General features: G+C 42.1%; 1 protein-coding gene across 1 annotated transcript; it reads right to left on the bottom strand.

Annotated features, from left to right (window-relative positions):
• Positions 1–3,807: 3,807 nt before the first annotated feature.
• On the bottom strand, positions 3,808–14,082 carry LOC145398513 (uncharacterized). The gene is made up of 6 exons (XM_080271388.1): positions 14,019–14,082; positions 13,423–13,709; positions 8,179–8,542; positions 7,827–8,003; positions 5,474–6,937; positions 3,808–3,827 (listed from the first exon to the last, which is right to left on the bottom strand). Exons 1-6 carry the CDS (start codon positions 14,080–14,082, stop codon positions 3,808–3,810), a joined length of 2,376 nt encoding a protein of 791 aa, XP_080127514.1.
• Positions 14,083–18,470: the final 4,388 nt, after the last annotated feature.

Consider the following 18,470-nt stretch of genomic DNA (forward strand, 5'->3'; position numbering starts at 1 on the left):
GGGTCTGGGGGGCAAAGCCCCCCAGTTAGGAAACACGAATTCCCTAAGAAGCTTAAAATTATTTTCTTCCGAAGGATTTTAGTGTTTTTCATTTGATTTTGATAACAGTTCCAGTAGGAAATCACTCGCTTTTGCGTTTTCCCCCCACCCAACACCCCGGTTTCCCACAGGTCCCCCAGTATTCCTGGGGGAGGGGGAAGAACCGCAAAAAATTACATTTCAAGTGATAAACATCCAACCTGAGTGTTTTCGGTTGTTTTTGGTGTGATTTTTGTTGATTTGGACGGGTCCTTTCCACTGGAAGTCGCTAGTGGCGTTCAACAAAAACTAGCGACTTGCGATAGAAACGAAGGTCAAAATCATTCGAATCACACCAAAAACAACAGGAAACACTCAGGCTGGATGAAAAAATCGGATGAGGGCAACGTGTAAAAATGAGGAGTACGTGTAAAGTTTGGTCTTCCGGGACAAACTTTCAAATGTGAGCGAGTGAGCGGACAGAGCGCGTGCTCGTCTGTGATTGTGATTAGTGTAAATCGCGTGTAACTCGTTTATTATCAATTTGCGAGAGAAATGTCATAGAAGAAAAGATTCTTAGAATGACCAGTTCTACTAGAAAATGTTAACGAAAAGTCGAAAATCGGATGAGGGTAACGTGTAAAAATTGACCCTACAGTCCACCATCCACCTTTTTGGGGTCATGGAAGAAACTTGTAGATATAACCACTGCCTGCCACAGCAAAGATCCCTTTCTGGCACCCCACTTTAGTGTAAAATGCTATACCGGTATTTCCTAAATAACGAAAATCAACATCCCGCATCTATCATCTATGGTAACCCACTGTTGCCTCATGAGGAACACAAGAGGCCAAGGGCTAGGCAAGTTGGGCCTGATATTTAAGATGAGAGAGACCAGCCTCCCTCATCCCTGAGTGACATTATGTGAGCAATTAATCCCAACCAACCCTTGGATATAAACTGTCACAGGCAGAATCCGAATGGAGTACCTTAATTACCCACTAAACCACCAGATGACATAGCTTGGTTATATGGTTACCACCCAGCATAGTAAATGGTTTCCTAGTGTACAAGGATGAGGAAAGAAAGAAGGAAAGAAAGACAGAAAAAGGACTGTAAAGTCACAAGCAGACTGAAGGAAGAGGAAAGAATGAAGGAAGGAATGATGAGAGGAAAGGGCAGACACCCAAAGCAGCACTACCGTACATCAAGTGAGTGAAACCCCCAACATCATACAATCCTATGTCACCCCATGAGGAGCGAAGGAATCTGGGGCTGGGCAAGATGGTCCTGACATTTAAGATGAGAGTGACCAGCCTCGCTCATCCCTGAGTGGCATTACGTGAGCAATAAACCCCAACCATCCCATGGACATAAACATCCACAGGCTCAAACCGATTGGAGCACCTTAATTACCCACTAAACCACCAGGGGCCATAATTTGGTTATATGGTGTGAAGGATGTAGGTGGTATATTATTAACCCATGGGGATTAAGTAAGGACCAGATGGAAAGAATATTTTGAAAGCCTGATGAATGGGAATAGAGAAAGCATAGCAGCTGTAAACATGATTGGTTTAGGGGGTGTGCAGAGAAGAAATGCAGTGCCAGGAGACGTGACCCTCGCACAGGTGAAGAGTGCTGTGAAGCAGCTGAAAAATGGGAAAGCAGCTGGGGCTGATGAGGTGTATGCAGAGATGATTAAGTGTAGTGGTGAGAGTGGAATGAAGTGCTTGTTGGAGATATGTATGAAGGCTTGGATGAGTGAAACTGTGCCAGCACAGTGGAGAAAGGCTGTGATTGTACCCCTGTACAAAAATAAAGGTGGGCGAAGTGAGTGCAAGAATTATCGTGGCATAAACTGATTGAGTGTGGTAGGGAAGGTATATGGAAGAATTATTATAGAGAATGTAAGAGAGATCTCAGAAGTCCTAGCAAGTGATGAACAGGGTGGCCTTAGTTGTGGCAGAGGATGTGTGGATCAAATATTTGCAGTGAGACAGACAGCAGAGAAGCATTGTGAGAAGGACGATAAGGTGTTTATGGCATTCCTGGATCTGGAAAAAGCATACGACAAAGTGGAGAGGGAGGGACTGTGGAAAGTTTTGCGCATGACGGTGTAGATGGTAAGCTGCTGAGTGCCATCAAGAGTTTTTATGATGGTAGCGAAGCATGTGTAAGGGTTAATGGGGATCTAAGTGAATGACTCACGATTGGTGTGGGACAAGGTTGTATGATGTTCCCATGGTTGTTCAATATATATATATGGATGGAGTGATGAGAGAAGTAAAAACATGAGTAATGGAGAGAGAGATGGTGTTGGTAATGAATGGTGATGGACGGAATATCTCAAAATTTGTTGTATGCTGATGATGCAGTACTACTTGCAAATACCGGACAAGAACTTGGTAGACTAGTGCAGAGTTTTGCTGATGTCTGAGAGTATTGGGCCTTGAGAGTAAATGTAGCAAAGAGTAAAGTGATGGTTACTGAGAGAGAAGGTGACTCCCAGTGTGATGTTACAGTGAATGGAGAGAGACTGGAATTGGTGGGAGAGTTCATGTACCTGGGTACAGTGACAGAAATGAGAGGAAAATGTGCAAAAGAAGTTGAAAGTAGAGTGACACAAGGAAGGAAAGTAGCTGGTGCAATGAAGGCCTTGATAAGAAACAGAGGCTTGAGTGTTGCAGCTGCACGAGGCTTACATTAAGAAGTGTTAATGCCAACTTTAACGTATGGATATGAGACTATGGTGTGGCATGAAAATGAAATGTCAGGAGTGAGAGCAGTGGAGATGGGACTGCTGAGGAATGTATCTAGAGTACAGAGAGTGGACAGGATACGAAATAATATGATTCATGAAAGATGTGGAAGGAGAACGTCAATGGACACCAGAATCGAAGAGAGTGTACTGAGATGGTATGTTTATGTGGAGAGAATAGATAACAATACAGTGGTGAAAAAGGTATACCTGAGCGAATCTGAAGGAGGGAGGAGGAAAGGTAGGCCAAGGAGAAGGTGGAGAGATATGGTGGATGAGTGTGTGAGGGAGACAGGTTTGGAAGTCAGTGAGGCTAGGGAACTGAAGAGAGATTTAGATGGCTGGATGAACGTTGTGAGGAGAAGTGCACGATCAGGGATTTGGCACCCCTTTTTAACGTGGCAGATCAGATATGTTTATGTGAAGCTACAGAATATGGTGAATGTTTTTGGTGTATATGATAAAGCCAGGATTCCTGGGGCTTGAATGATGAGTGAATGGAAAAGTTGACCATTGGATTGGGCAAATTTGGGCTGTCTGGACATTGCTACTCCTCACCCAGCCCTAGGGTGGGAAAGGAGGTCCGGATGATGATGATGAATTTTACCACCCAGCGTTGAAAATGGTATCCTGGTGTACAGGAGACCATTTGGCTTGTCACTCAGAGTAAAGTTACCCATAGGTGGAAGGAAGTGGAAAGAAAGACAGAAGAGGGTGTGTAGAGTCACCCGTAGGCAGCAGAAAGAGGAAAGAATGAAGGAAGGAAATACAGAAGAGGAAGGAATGAAAGGAGGAAGGGGCAGACACCCAAAGCAGCAGGTGGTGAGTGCCCCCATCTCTAATAAGTGAAATCAACTGCATATATATAACTTACATTCTATCTCATCCACCACCGACAGGACATCGTTGTCGAACAGGTCGTCGTCCGGTATATAACTGGTCTGACCTGGCATAAGTGGATAGTTAAACCATTAGTACACTCTCGAACTATGGTACCTGAATCTCCAGCAGCCTCTCTATTCAGTCCCTTACCCCTCATTCCAGATATCTACAAAAAAATTAAGATTTTTCAGATCACTTACATAATTTATACCGTAACAAGTTCAATTACAGGAATCCTTGTACTATTTGGATGCCCACTTTCTGGACATCCCACTTACAGGGCATTGTGGGCCTGGACCTTTGGAACCCAAAAATTGCCCCCCCCCCCCCCCCCAAAGAAAAAAAATCCCCCCCAAATCCAAATATTTTCCCACCCGTAATTTGAAATTGCTGCGTGGTGCCGAACAGCTGTTACACCATGGCCCCTTCACCCCTTCCTTCCTCCCCCCTCCCCTGTCAGGGTTGCCATTTGGTATTTTTCATTACCAAATGTGAGCCAATTTGGTAATGAAAATTTCGTTTGGTAATGAATCAAAATAATGCATTACCAAATGGATTTTTCACATGTATGAGGATGCACAGGATGATGGTAGATTGTCTGCTCTCTCTGATTAATCTGCTACCCTACACAGCATGAAAATAATCAACATGCTGGTAATTATAAGGAAAGTGATTACATGTACTTCCACTTGTATATATAATTAGTGAGGAATAAATGCTAGCTTTACAAATTTGGTAATGAAAAGTTAAATTTGGTACCGGTAATGAAAACTGAGGAGTTTGGTAATGTAGCTGACTTCGGATCTGGCAACCCTGCTCCTCCCTAACCACCAGTCACCGCCTAACTGCCACAACGAGTACCGGTAGATGCTTATCGCAATGGATGCCACACGTGCTCGTTTTTGTGAATAAACAGTGAATAAACTCCAATACCTTGTCACCAAGCCACATGGGAATATACAGTGTTGTGCAGTGTTAAGAAATTAGAATTTAGAGTGCAAATAATTAAGTGTGGAGTGCAAAATGGCGGTTGAAACTGGCGTGGTGCAATTAAGAACAGAATATGCAGTTAAACAATTATAACTCACTGTGCAAAGAATTAAGTGTAACACAACACTGGATTACTGTACATGCTTCAAGAGAATTTTCACAACTACCAGAGCCTTAGAGTAGGTGGCCACAGACGTGCTGTAAGTACCCTGTACACTACTAAGTATTTTCCATACTTCTAATTCCTCATTCTCTGGTTCCTTTTCATTTATTTCATGCTTTATGTCCATTAATGGAGTGAATAGGGTCTTCAATAGGTTTAAATAAGTGCTATGAATGTCTGGTAGGGAGTTATTTAGGTGGCTTTCAAAATTAGGCTGGGTTAGGGTCATAAGTACCAGTCCAGCAGGCAGGGGCCCACTATCCGGATGGGACCACTTTCCGGACATGCCTTTGGCTCTATTAAATCGGATAATGGAGGGATTACTGTAATCTAATAAAACTTTTTTTTTTTTTTTTTTTTTTTAACCACTTTGTCTATTCATCACTGACCATAATTTGATTCTGCAAGACTGGCATCTTCACCTCTTCAATACTATGCATCATGGGGACCAAGGATTAGATGGAGGGATGGAGTAGAGAGATACAGTACATGAGGTGTATAAGAGGGGGGGGGATACGCTGGGAGAAGGGCAGTGAAACAGCAGGGGACAGGGCAACATGGAGACAATTTGTTTGTAGCCACTTCTTATGGGATTAAGGTGTCTAGCTACAGATGGACAGAGATAGATATCGTATATGTAAACGTATACCGGTACTTACTTGTGTCAGGATAAGAAACTGGCTTCACTGATTTTTTTTCGGTGAGGCATGTGTCAGACTGTTTGTTCCTGGCCATGTCTGAATCCACCTCATTTAGCTCTCCTGCAAGCATCTCATCATTGTCGTCATCTAATTCCCATGTGGCATCTGTTACCAATCCACTTTGTTGAGCTGAAGTGTTTAACTCTGCATCACCAGTGTTTGAGACTTTAGTAGCACCATACGTGGACTGTGAGTGAGGTATAGAGCCTTTGGATACCTGTAAATTACTTCTGTCATTGGCTGTCATATCATTACCCATAGTGTCTTTGTACATTCTTCTTGGTCCACTGGTAAAACTGGTAAAATCACACTTGAATCTTCTTACTTGGTTCAGCGTGGGCTTCACACAATCTACTTGCTTAACAGAGCCCTTCTCAGGTGACGGTGAATCTTTCTGACTCATGTTTGTACGGAGTTCTTTTGCATTAACAATTGGTGTGTAAATACATGGCACTTTTTTCTGAGTTACAGTAATGTTGCTTCTAACAGGATCCTTAGCAACATCACCGTGAGGAAGAGCCAGAGGAGGGCCCAGAATTTCCTTCCGCAAATCATCCTCACTCACATTCAAGCTAAAAGTCTTCCTGAATCGCCTCTTAGGAGGATTGTCCACATATAACTTGGGGTTTCCGATCACTGGACTACTGCTATGCTCTGTAGGATACTTATGACTAATATCACACTTACTATCACAGGAATGAGACGCATTCCTAACTCTATTGTCACCACCTCCACTGTTCATGCCACCATTATTTTTATAGTTTACAGCACTATCACTGATTTCTCTATCTTCTATCCTAATCAGTGCCTTTTCTAACTCTTGTGTACTTCTGATCAGCGATTCATCAAAGAAGCTGTCATCAAAAATTTTAGTAAATTCACTCGACTCAGATGCACTCAGATCTTTGAGGCCTTCAACACATTGGTTTTCAATTAAATTTACACCTCTGGGTCCCTTTGCGGAGAAGGATGCAAGCTGCTTTGGTTCTCCATGAGTCTCAAACTCTTTCTCACTTCCTCTAGCACCACTGCATTGCCTAAAAGTTATGTTCTCAGCTGCCTTCAGTGCTCCGGGTTCCTCTACAAATGGTTTATATCCTTCATGTCCCCCACCAGCCTGCCTGCTTTCACTATCAGAGATCAAGGTGGCATCTTTACCATTACAGGCACCCTTCATCTCCAGTTCCTCTTCCCAGGAAAAATCGTCCAGAACAGTCGCTACATTCATTATATCCTCTTCCCCGGCTGTTTCCTCTTGAACTTGCGCCTTCAATGTAAAGGCCTGCGATGAACAGGTCTGAAGAAGGTTTGGGGAAGGTGGCGAGGAACTGTCCTCATCAAGGTTCAATGTCTTTTCACTCTCGGATTCAAGTACCTCCAGAGGTAGGAGGTCCGTAGATTTAGAGTTGGTGGTGGACCCAACTGTTAAAAAAGATTTCAGAATTAGGTTTTGAAATACAGCACACCAGTCATCATCACCAACACCATCATCATCTCCAATGCCTTGCTCCTTCCTAGGAACCCCTGATAAGGGGATGGCCATGACAGAAGGTCCTCCAGGCTACCTTATCCTCAAACACCTTTCTCACCCTCAAACAATCCTCTTCCTCTTCCTATTCTTTCTTCAATGTATTCTTCCACACAACATAAGGTTTGCCTCTACCAACACTGCTCTCTATATCATTTTCACATACTGTACTTTCTTTGGCACCCTATGTTTTTTTCTGCTAACTCCACATTATTTTATTTAGTTTCCAGGAGACATCTTGTTAATGGGCATGGAAGGCTATATTTAACTTCTCCAGTTTGAAAAACTCTCCAGACCTTTATCAAAAAAAAAGAAGAAAAAAAAAAAGGCAAGGCTAAAACAATTAAGTAACCAAACTGAAAGGGTTGTTACTGTGGCACGTTTCATTTGAATGTGAACCAGATGGCCACTAGGCTAAAGCTGCCTTTTCTCCTGTGTCCATGTTTGTATAGTAGCTACTACATGACATGAAGGTGACTGTTCAGCACCACTATTACCAGCATGAGGTCTCTTATCAAAAAGAAATTCATATTACATAACATTTCAATGACATACGTTTACTAACTCTTTTCATCTTGCCATCCAGAAATGCTAAGCTGTAACAAGAGATACACACAAGAACACAACACTATGTCAAAAATAAATGCATCTGAACAACAACTCTGTCTTACTCTGCCTTGAAGTTGTTATGAGACATGAGCTGCAATGGAACAAAAATTTCTAAAAGATACTGTGCTGTACAGTGAAAAATCTATACTAAATTCATTATGGAAGATGACTCACTTTTTCTGCTTAGCTGATCAAGGACAAGGTCAATCTGCGTACTGGTACTACATTCACTGGTGGATGATCTTTTAACGGCCTGGAGGCGAGGGAAGAGTGCACGGAGCAGGCCTGGTGTACTGGTCACATGTGGAGACGCACCACTACCACCATCACTCTCACTGCCATCACTGTGCACTGCAATACAGGTAGGCTGTTAAGATGCTAAGACAGAATGGTGCGATGAACTCTGCTGTTACACTGCCAAATTAATTTTAATGTAATCAATCAATGGAGAATCAACTCCACATGCAAGAAACATTATGTTCACAGAATCTGTGCAGTAATTTATCTGTGACATGGAAACACTCACTGCGTTTGAGTTCCTCCTTGGAGAATCCTGGGGAGTCGCAATTCCACACCACCTCACACTCCTGCGAGCTAACCAGCTGACTACACATCACTGGCATGTCTGGGGAGAACTGGCGCACCCTGTTGTGGGCTGGTTTTTGAGACTGCTGGGGTCTAGATGGTGTAGCAAAACCCTCCAGGCTTCTTACCACCAGATCTTTTATTTGCACCTGTGATTCTGTGTGCTCCCCTGCTGACTGCATGCCCCCCTTCATGTCTGGGGAGAGCTGATGCTGGCTGTTATCAGGTTCTTCTTGGTGTTCGTGACTCTTCCCTTCTGTGGTGGCTACATTCTCCAGATCACTTTTTTTTCCCAAGTGTTTTTTCTGTAAATATTCAAAACAGTCTTAACATTATTCAGGTGATGAAGTGGGATACCTTCATGTGGTGGCACTGATACAACCAGTGCAACAGGTGTACCTCAGCTCCTTTCCTATCCCCTAATGGAAGATGATGGGCTGAAAGAAAATGGCAACTTCTGCCTGTGAGATGCCTTCAAGTGGTGACACCGATATACTGTACCTAGTCATGAAAACGTTCCTCAACTCCCTTCCTATCCTCCAATTAAAGGATGGTGGCCTGCAGGAGAATGGAAACTTCAGTCTGCAGTCAATTGGGTTCAGGTCCAAATGAAGAAATATTAATTCCCAACCAAAATATAAAAAAAGAGAGAGTAGGTTGATTACATATCAGTCTAGGGAAAACAGCAGCCAGATAGACACTTCATGGTCGGGAGGGCTGAAAGGAAGTTAGTGCGGGATGTAAAAGTTACAGGGAGTAAAGAGTACGTGATATGTGACGTGGTGCTTAAGGAGCAAGTGATGAAAAATGGGACCACCACTCACGCACTCATTAACATAATCACAAATAGGTTGGTCTTCTTTTCGTCGCTGATTCAGCGATTATTTCCCCACGATCCAGGAAGAGCTCCGTCTCTGTCGGCGACCTGTGTGTATGTGTGTGTGTGTGTGTGTGTGTGTGTGTGTGTGTGTGTGTGTTTTTACTTAATTGTATATTTACAGGAATGAGTCAAGCTCGTACTGTCCACTGTTTTGAACCATTTTTATTAAACACGTCTTTAAATTTATGAATAGTTTTGGCACACGCTATTTCATTCGGCAGTGCTTTCCACTGATCAATTGCTCTGTTTGGAAAACTGAATTTCCTTACATCTTTATCACCTCTCTTCTTGTACAGTTTTCTGCAGTATCCTGTTACTGTTGCTTCCCCATAGGTTATATACTCATTTACACCTAATTTCTCTTTTCCTGTGATGCATTTATGTAACATAATCATGTCTCCTCTTTTCCTTCTCTCCTGTAATTTTGGTAGGTTTAATTTTTCAAGTCTTTCTTCATAGCTCAGGTCCCCTAAGCTTTGTGGCCATCTTGTAGTGGCCCTTTGTACCTTTTCAATCTTATCTATGTGTTTTTTGAGATGTGGATTCCAGACCACTGAAGCATACTCCAGAGTTGGTCTGATGAATGAAGTTATTATCTTTCTCAGCATGTCTTCCATTATAAATGTGAATGCAACCCTCATATTGGCAAGCAGTGTGTCAATGTTACTTAATTTTTCATTTATATGGGAAGCCGGTGATGGTCTTTTACTGATAATTGGTCCTAAATCTTTTTCCCTTTCTGATGTGTGTAGGGTTGAACTTCCTAACTTACAGTCCCAGTCTGGTCTTTTTTCACTTTTACCAAATTTTATTACATGACATTTGTCCACACTGAATTTCATTTACCATCTGTTGCTCAATTCATGGAACTTATTTGATTTCTCTTGTGGCTCTATGCAAAGTCTGTGTTTGTAATTTCCCTCTGAATTTTTGCATCATCAGCAAACATATTTAGGTAGCATCCATTTCCAGTGTTACTGTCAATGTCATTTATATATACTACAGCTACCACAAATTGACTTAGAATCTTTATTAAATTTATTAAATTTCCATTATCTCTAACTATATCATATGCTATCCTGAAATTGTAATCTAATACTGCACGGTCGCTTTTGCCGAATGGGGGGGGGGGGTTATAGATTATACTGTCAATTTCATTTTCCTGCTTAGTAAATACGAAACCTAATAATGAGGGGTCTTCTGGTCCTCTTTTTCTGGTGTTCTCCATTATATGTTGTGTTAGGAAAAAAACTCCTGAATAAGATCCATGAGTTTCTGATCCCAAAAACTTTCACAGCATTTTACATCCAGAGTATTCCAGTTATATTTGTGTTAAAATCTCCCAATAGTATAATTCTTTAAGATTTTTCTTCCATTCCGTATAGTACAGTAAGGTCCTTAAGTTCTGACCAGTCTTGTCTTCCAGGTCTTCATATTCCTCTCTATCCCATGTGTTTGTCTTGGGTGGCATATATAAATATGCCACAATTTATTATCCCTTCTGATGTACTAATCTATACTGCAATTAATTATACTTGTGAGGGTATGTCTATTTCTATCTCTTTTACTCGGAGCCTTTTCTCTGTTAGTATCATAACTCCTCCTCCTTTTTTAAAATTTCCGTCTCTTTGGCAAATATTGTACTTATCCAAATTTAAAGAGCCATTTGATATCCTTGGGGTTAATTTTGTTTCTGTTAGACAAATAATATGAGGCTCATTTTCTATGATAGTTTTTTATCTCTTAATAATTTGGGTACCATTCCATCTACATTTTGAGTACATCAACTTAGCCATACTGTTCACATTTTTGACACTGGTCGACTCTACTATCTTGTTTTATATAGTCCCTGCTGTTTATGTGTCATTTGTTTTATCTGCATTCCTACTACTTTGTAAAAAAAATTTTCTCTCTTCATCTGATCTTGCATCATTCGTTCTTTTTGCTTCTTCCCTTTTTTCCTTTAGTAATCCCCATTTCTCTTGAGTTAAGCACTATTTTATCCATACTTCATTGTATTCCCCCGATTCCTTAAGTCTGTTAGCATATTTCAATACCTCTTCTACAGTGTTCACACTTTGGAGGGTTACTTTGAGAGGCCTTGACTTATTTCTCCCATACTTCCCTAATCTCTTACATTCCTCTACATCTTTCACACAGATTTGTTCTCGTACTACGTTCAATATGTTCATTATATTTACCATCTCCTTGTTATCTATGGTGATTCTATTCCTTGTTTCATTCCCTCATTCTTTCCTCGTCCTTAAGCCTACGGGTGACTTTACACTCCCTCTTCTGTCTTTCATTCCTTCATTCTTTCCTCTTCCTTCTGCCTGTGGGTGACTCTACACTGAGTGACTTGCCAAATGGTTTCCTGTACACCAGGAAACTATTTACTATGCTGGGTGGTAACCATATAACCAAATTTTGGCACCTGGTGGTTTCGTGGGTAATTATTGTGCTCCAATCGGATTGAGCCGGTGAAGGTTTATATCCAAGGGGTGGTTGGGGTTTATTGCTCATGTAATGCCACTCAGGGATGAGTGAGGTTGGTCACTCATCTTAAATGTCAGGACCAACTGCCTAGCCCCGGGCTCCTACGTTCCTCATGGGGTAACATAGGATTGGATGATGGATGGATGGATGGTTTCTTCTTTGTCTTTACCAGCGATGACTACAGATTTGTTAATCCCAGCTCTTTTCTCTATCAGCCTTGGGTATTTCCTTATGATGACTTTCACTTCTCTTGTCTTCTGCTTCAGCCTTGATTTTTTGGATCCTGACTTGTTTTGGATACTTCTGCCCAAGTATTTTGTACTTCCTCTGTGTAATTTCTCATCATTTCATTTGCCTGAGTTATCTTCTCATCAGTGTCTATGCTTTGCGCTATCAGATTACCTGCTTGTCTAATTATGTCTTTATCATAATTGTACTCCTTCAAAACTCTCTCATGGGTGACTACTGTATTTCCCATTTCATTAATTTTCTTCTCCAGAATCTCTACCTCGGCTTATAGCTCACCTACTGTTGCATCTTTTCTGTTTAATTCCTTTACCAGTTCCTCATTTTTTTCCTTCTGTTGGTACAGTTCCTTCCTTAATTCATCCAATTCCAGTTAAAAAGTTTCCTCCAGTTTACTCACTTTCTCTGCTAGTTTATTAAATGTATTCAGTTCCACCAGGTCCGTGTAGTTATCATTTTGTTTTTAACTGTTTCCCTTCTTCTTACCTAGATGCATCTCTTGAAGGTACATCATCTGACAGAAATATACTTTCTACTTACAATTTAGCATGTCCTTTATGTCAGTGTTTGAATTTACCCAGTGCCCAACTGTTGATGCTCGGCACCTGACTGTCTGCTAATGCCACAAATTCCTTAGGGCTCTGATTATTTGATATACAGGCGGCCCTCCACATTCGCAGGGGTTAGGGGACACAGACCCCCGCGAATGTGGAATTTTGACAAATGTTTGGTGTGCCCTCCTGGAAATGCCTCTACAGCCGCAAATCACCCCCTGTGAGCAAGTGTACACATACTGTACCTAAGAAACCATATCTGGGACCTGAAAGCAGCATATCACAAACAGTTACAGACCAACCGTATGTAAAAAAAATTTAATAAGTTTTGATTGGGTATGTCTGTTCTGAGTTGGAGTAAATATGTACCTTTGTGCCTTCCACAGACTCCCGCAACTGAGTGCGTCTTGCACACATCCACATGAATGTGGCAAGTCATCAGCTACATATTTACTCCATCTTCTTACAACCACACCCATTAAATTCAGAGTTAACTCACCACTGTCCTTGAAGTTCTGGCAGACGACAGTGGCGGGACACAGACTGAGGGAGAGACAGAGGAGCACAGGAGCGCGGTGGTTTGGTGCCAAACAACCCGCAAGCATCCGCACTGCCACACTTTGCGGCCGCGAGCGGAATCTTGACTCCACAGAGGGGCAATCCGCGCGAGACCCACGAAAGTTGAATCCGCAAATGTGGAAGGCTGCCTGTACTTTCTTTGGACTTCACGTTTTTGCTTATACTTTTTTTTTCATTCATTCATTGCCAGACGCCATGTATCCCAAACGGGGTGGCCAAGGGCTTAGAGTATACTTGCTCCACAATATTAAATCGTCTATTTCAGCTTAGTATCGAGCCTGACTCATTTTTAGATACACCTCAGTATTTGATGTAGCTAAGGAGAACGTAGTGACGCACATTTGCTCTGTCTCGTGTGTGTGTGTGTGTGTGTGTGTGTGTGTGTGTGTGTGTGTGTGTATGTGAGAGAGAGAGAGAGAGAGAAACTTGCCTTGGGGGACCGTAGATTGTACCTTGTTGACATGCATGACAGGTAGTTAGACTTTTGCGGATTGATACACGGTCGGCGGAAGCTGTATGCTCGTGATCCACTTGCAGGCTCACCATCACTGGACAACCCTAGATTTTGTTTTGTTGAAGAGCATAACAGGTGGCTGGACTTTTGACAGCTTGTGCTACGAGTGTGTCTTGATGTGCGCTCCTGTGATGCACCTGCAGACACACCACCTTTGCTTGTTGTGTCACATGATGGTGAACTCTTTTTTGGCACTGGTGACTCTGAGGAAGATGCACAATTATCATAACACATAATGGTATTCAGTTGCACCCCAAAGTTTGTGGTTTCTGTATTATCCTAATATCCTAACAATATGTTTTTTTCCTTTACTTAGAAAGCATGCAAAATATGCACATAGATGGGCTACCAAATGACATCTCTGAAAGCGGGTAACGCTGGAAGAAACAGATTGTATGTAGAATGGAGGAAGCGTCTAAAGCAAGTCAGCATTGGAGATTATGATGAAGGAGGTGGTGGTGGTGGCTCTTATGATGATGATGATGATGATGAAGACTCAACTTCCCTCTCACCTTTGGCTCTGGTGGAGCTATGTTTACGTCTCAGTGAAGGTCTCCGTTTTGGTGTCTCGCTCATGGTGGAACTGATTCATTACTGCATGGGGTGGGAGAGAGAAAATAAATAAATAAATGATCCTATAGTATGTCTATCTATCTATCTATTGCCAGACGCCTCAATCCCGCTTGGGGTGGCCACAAACAAATCGCCTCCAAGCCGCCCTGTCCCCCGCCATTTCGCTGCCCTGCTCCCAACTCACACCCCCCTCTCTCATATACCTCTCCACCCCATCCCTCCATCTCATCCTCGGCCTCCCCCTCCCTCTTCCTCCCTCCACCTCACTCACATACACTCTCTTTGTCAGTCTTTCACCCTCCATCCTCTCCACATGGCCAAACCACCTCAGTGTGTTCCTCATAACGCTTCCTATCACATCCACATCCACACCACAACGCTTCTTTATATCCTCATTCGTCAGCCTGTCTTTCCATGTGACTCCACAGGCTCCTCTTAAATAACTCATTTCCACTGCTCTCACTCTTGACTTGTGTCCTTCCAACAACGTCCAAGCTTCACTTCCATACGTTAGAGTTGGTATCACAATACTGTCATGTAGTAACTTTTTCACTTCCATGCTCACTTCCCTGTTTCTTATCACTGCTTTCAAAGAACCAGCAACCTTTCTTCCCTGCTGTACCCTTTCAAGCACTTCACCCTCCAAACCTCCATCCTTACTCATCACACTACCCAAGTACTGTACTTAAATGTACTCACATTTTCCAATTCCTCACCATCCAACCTTGCTGTACATTCACTGACTTCACCTCTCTCAAACACCATCACTTTACTCTTCCCTACATTCACCTTTAAGTTCTGTTTCTTACACACTCTCTCAAACTCATCCACCAAGCCTTGCAGCTCCCCTTTGACATCACTCAACAACACAGTATCATCTGCAAACAACAGTACAGGGAGTTTCCAAACACTATCCTCTCTCACCAGGGCCACTCCAACATCCACTACCCTACCTTGTACCTCTTTTATTACCTCATCCATGTACAGATTGAACAACCATGGAGACATGACACATCCCTGTTTCAAACCAACTTTCAAAGAGAAAAATTCACTTAGTTCACCATCCACACGCACTGCAGCCTTCGCACCATCGTACATACTCTTCACAGCATTCAACAACTTCCCATCTACTCCATATATTCTTAACATTTTCCACAATCCTTGTCTATCCACCCTGTCATATGCTTTCTCCAAATCCATGAAAGCCGCATACAACTTCTTTCCCTTCTCTAGAAACTTTTCCACTAAAGATCTAAGAATGAATATCTGATCTACACAGCCTCTTCCCTTCCTAAAGCCTCCCTGTTCTTCTCCAACTAATTTCTCTGTTCAGTAGGTTGGAAGTAGTGGAAGCGATGAAGAAGATTAAGTTGGGAAAGGCCCCAGGAATTGATGGAGTGTGTGGTGAAATGGTGAGGTATGGGGGTGAGACTGTTGTGGAGTGGATATGGAAGTTGTGTAGATTGGCTTGGGAAGAGGGAAGGGTTCCAGAGGACTGGAAATCAGGTATAATTGTTCCTTTATACAAAGGAAAAGGGGAGAGAGAAGTATGTGGTAACCATAGGGGTATTTGCCTTCTTAGTGCGAAAGGGTTAGGCATATGACAGAGGAGCTAGTTGGAGAAGAACAAGGGGGATTTAGGAAGGGAAAAGGGTGTGTAGATCAGATATTCGTTCTAAGATGTTTAGTAGAGAAGTATCTAGAGAGGGGAAAGAAAGTGTATGCTGCCTTCATGGACTTGGAGAAAGCTTATGACAGAATAGATAGGCAAGGTATGTGGAAGGTATTAAGAATATATGGAGTGGAGGGGAAATTGTTGAGTGCTGTGAAGAGTATGTACGAGGGAGCTAGGGCTACGGTGTGAGTGGATGGTGAGCTGAGTGAGTTCTTTGATCTCAGTGTGGGACTGAAACAGGGTTGTGTGATGTCTCCATGGCTGTTTAATATATATATGGATGGGGTTGTAAAGGAGATGCAGGGTAGGGCAGTGGATGTGGGGCTGGCTCTAATGAATGAAGGTGAGATTTGGAAGATTCCGGTGTTGTTGTTTGCTGATGATACAATATTGTTGAGTGAAGATGAATGGGAGTTGCAAGGTTTGGTGAATGAATTTGGGACAGTGTGTAGGAAGAGGAATCTGAAAGTTAATGTAAACAAGAGTAAAATTATGGTGTTTGAGAGGAATGAAGTCACAGAATGCAGAGTGAGGTTGGATGGTGAGGATATGGAGAATGTGAGTGCATTCATGTACTTGGGTAGTGTGATGAGTAAGGATGGAACTTTCAGGGATGAAGTGCGTGAAATGGTACAGCAGGAAACGAAAGTTGTTGGTTCACTGAAAGCAGTGATGAGAAATAAGGAGGTGAGTATGGAAGTTAAGAAGTCACTGCATGAGTGTATTGTGATCCCTACCCTGACGTATGGAAGTGAGGCATGGCTCTTGCAAGAGGAGAACAAGTCAAGAGTGAGAGCAGTGGAACTGAGCTACTTGAGAAGAGCATGTGGAGTGACATGGAGGGACAGGTTGACGAATGAAGAAGTGAAAGAACGTTGTAGGGTGGATGTGGATGTGGTTGAGAAGATTAGGAGAAATACACTGATGTGGTTTGGACATGTGGAGAGAATGGAGAATGAAAGACTGACTAAGAGGGTGTATGTAGGTGCGGTGGAGAGAGGGGAAGACCGAGGATGTGGTGGAGGGATGGAGTTGAAAGGTATATGAGGGAGGGGGAAGTGAGTTGGGGGGAGGGTGGTCAAATGGTGGGTGACAGAGCGACTTGGAGGCGTTTTGTCTGCGGCAACCCTTTGTGGGATTAGGGCGTCGGGCTATAGATAGAATAGACAGATAGACTTTTTAAGTGGTCTGAATTTCATATGAGTATTGCTTTCTAAAATATCACCAAAACCTTTAATAATTCCCATAATACCAGCATATTTCTTGCTACTACATGTAAACAATTACAGTTAAGTGGAGGGGAATAACTCGGCATTTACGAATTATTCAAAATTTGTCCAAAGGGATTGCCCCTTTGGAGTCCGAGAGGAGGGGAGGGGGAAAATCACCTTTCTGGCAAAAGTGGTGAACGACCAGGAAAAACTTGGGAACCTCTGAACTAAACCATTTGTTTACCGGTAACTATCCACTACATCAAAACCATCAATAATTTTAACATTAAATAAAGTCCATTATGACTTTGAAAGGAACAAAATGGATTCACGGTATCATCAGCAATACCTTCGAAATATGGCCTCTGCTACTATTCTAAGAACGCTACGGCTGTAATTCCCACCACAAATGTTATAAAAACCTAACTAGGCAAACAACAACTTATGTCACTGCCTTACACCTTCATAAACCACATTTTTCTTTCATGTAAACAACATACCCACTCACCTTCAGCCCGCCAGCTGACCTGTTGTTCCAATATTATTATACTCAAACTCAAATTCTAGTGTAAAATCACAGTGTATGTTAAATTTTACCTATAACGGGTTGTTTGATCCCAGTGTTGAAAAATCAATTTCTAATAATACAAAAGCTCAGTAGATATATTATTTCAATGAAGGACCTTTCATATTGATGATTATACCAGATAATATACATTTTGTTGTTGTTGTTGAAATGTGAAACAAATGAGTTCACTAATTCAAAAAACTAAATGAAAATAGCCACAAAGCCTACATGTGGACAGCTTTCGCATTTTGTAAACTATTTAAGTCAACCCAGACTCATCCCACATACAGAAAACGTTAATTTGGTATATACGATCTCTTAAAACGGTACAGACACTAGTAAGTCAGCTAGTACAACCAATAAACCCCAGATAAAAATTACCTGTACCACAAAATTATTCATATTTATAAGTCTGAATTATTATTATATAACGATAGACGAAACACATGTCACGAGACGACCTTTAAGTATTATTGGAACAAGTTGCTGGGAAATAGTAAACTAAGCATCTGGAAAAATATCGATAATACTACGCACCTCACAAATAACTTCTCTCTTCAGATCTCACCACGCACAACAAGGTGAGGCCAAGGTCATACATGTATTCGGTGTGTTTTGAGGGAGAAATAACCGGTAAATGGGACAAAATGGCAGAAATATTCAGGGAGGAACACCACTATTGTTCCTTGTTTACTTTCGGTGGTAGTGATGGCAAAGGGAGGAAAGGTGAATAATTTCCCCAATTATCGTCTGCCTTTTTACCTGCTGTCAGTTTAACCCCGTGGAACATTAACATGGCTTTATTATCTTTACCTGGGAGTGGTAGTTGAGATCCCCAGTGGCTAATTAAGGTCACACTCTTGAAGTAGGTTTATATTCGCAGTCAACTCGTATCAAACGCAGCGGAGTAGATAGTAGATACCTCACTAGTAGTAGA

The sequence above is a fragment of the Coenobita brevimanus genome, chromosome 45 (genome assembly GCF_032717465.1).
Source record: "Coenobita brevimanus isolate Jiangsu-jjx chromosome 45, ASM3271746v2, whole genome shotgun sequence".
NCBI classification, from domain to species: Eukaryota; Metazoa; Arthropoda; class Malacostraca; order Decapoda; family Coenobitidae; genus Coenobita; species Coenobita brevimanus.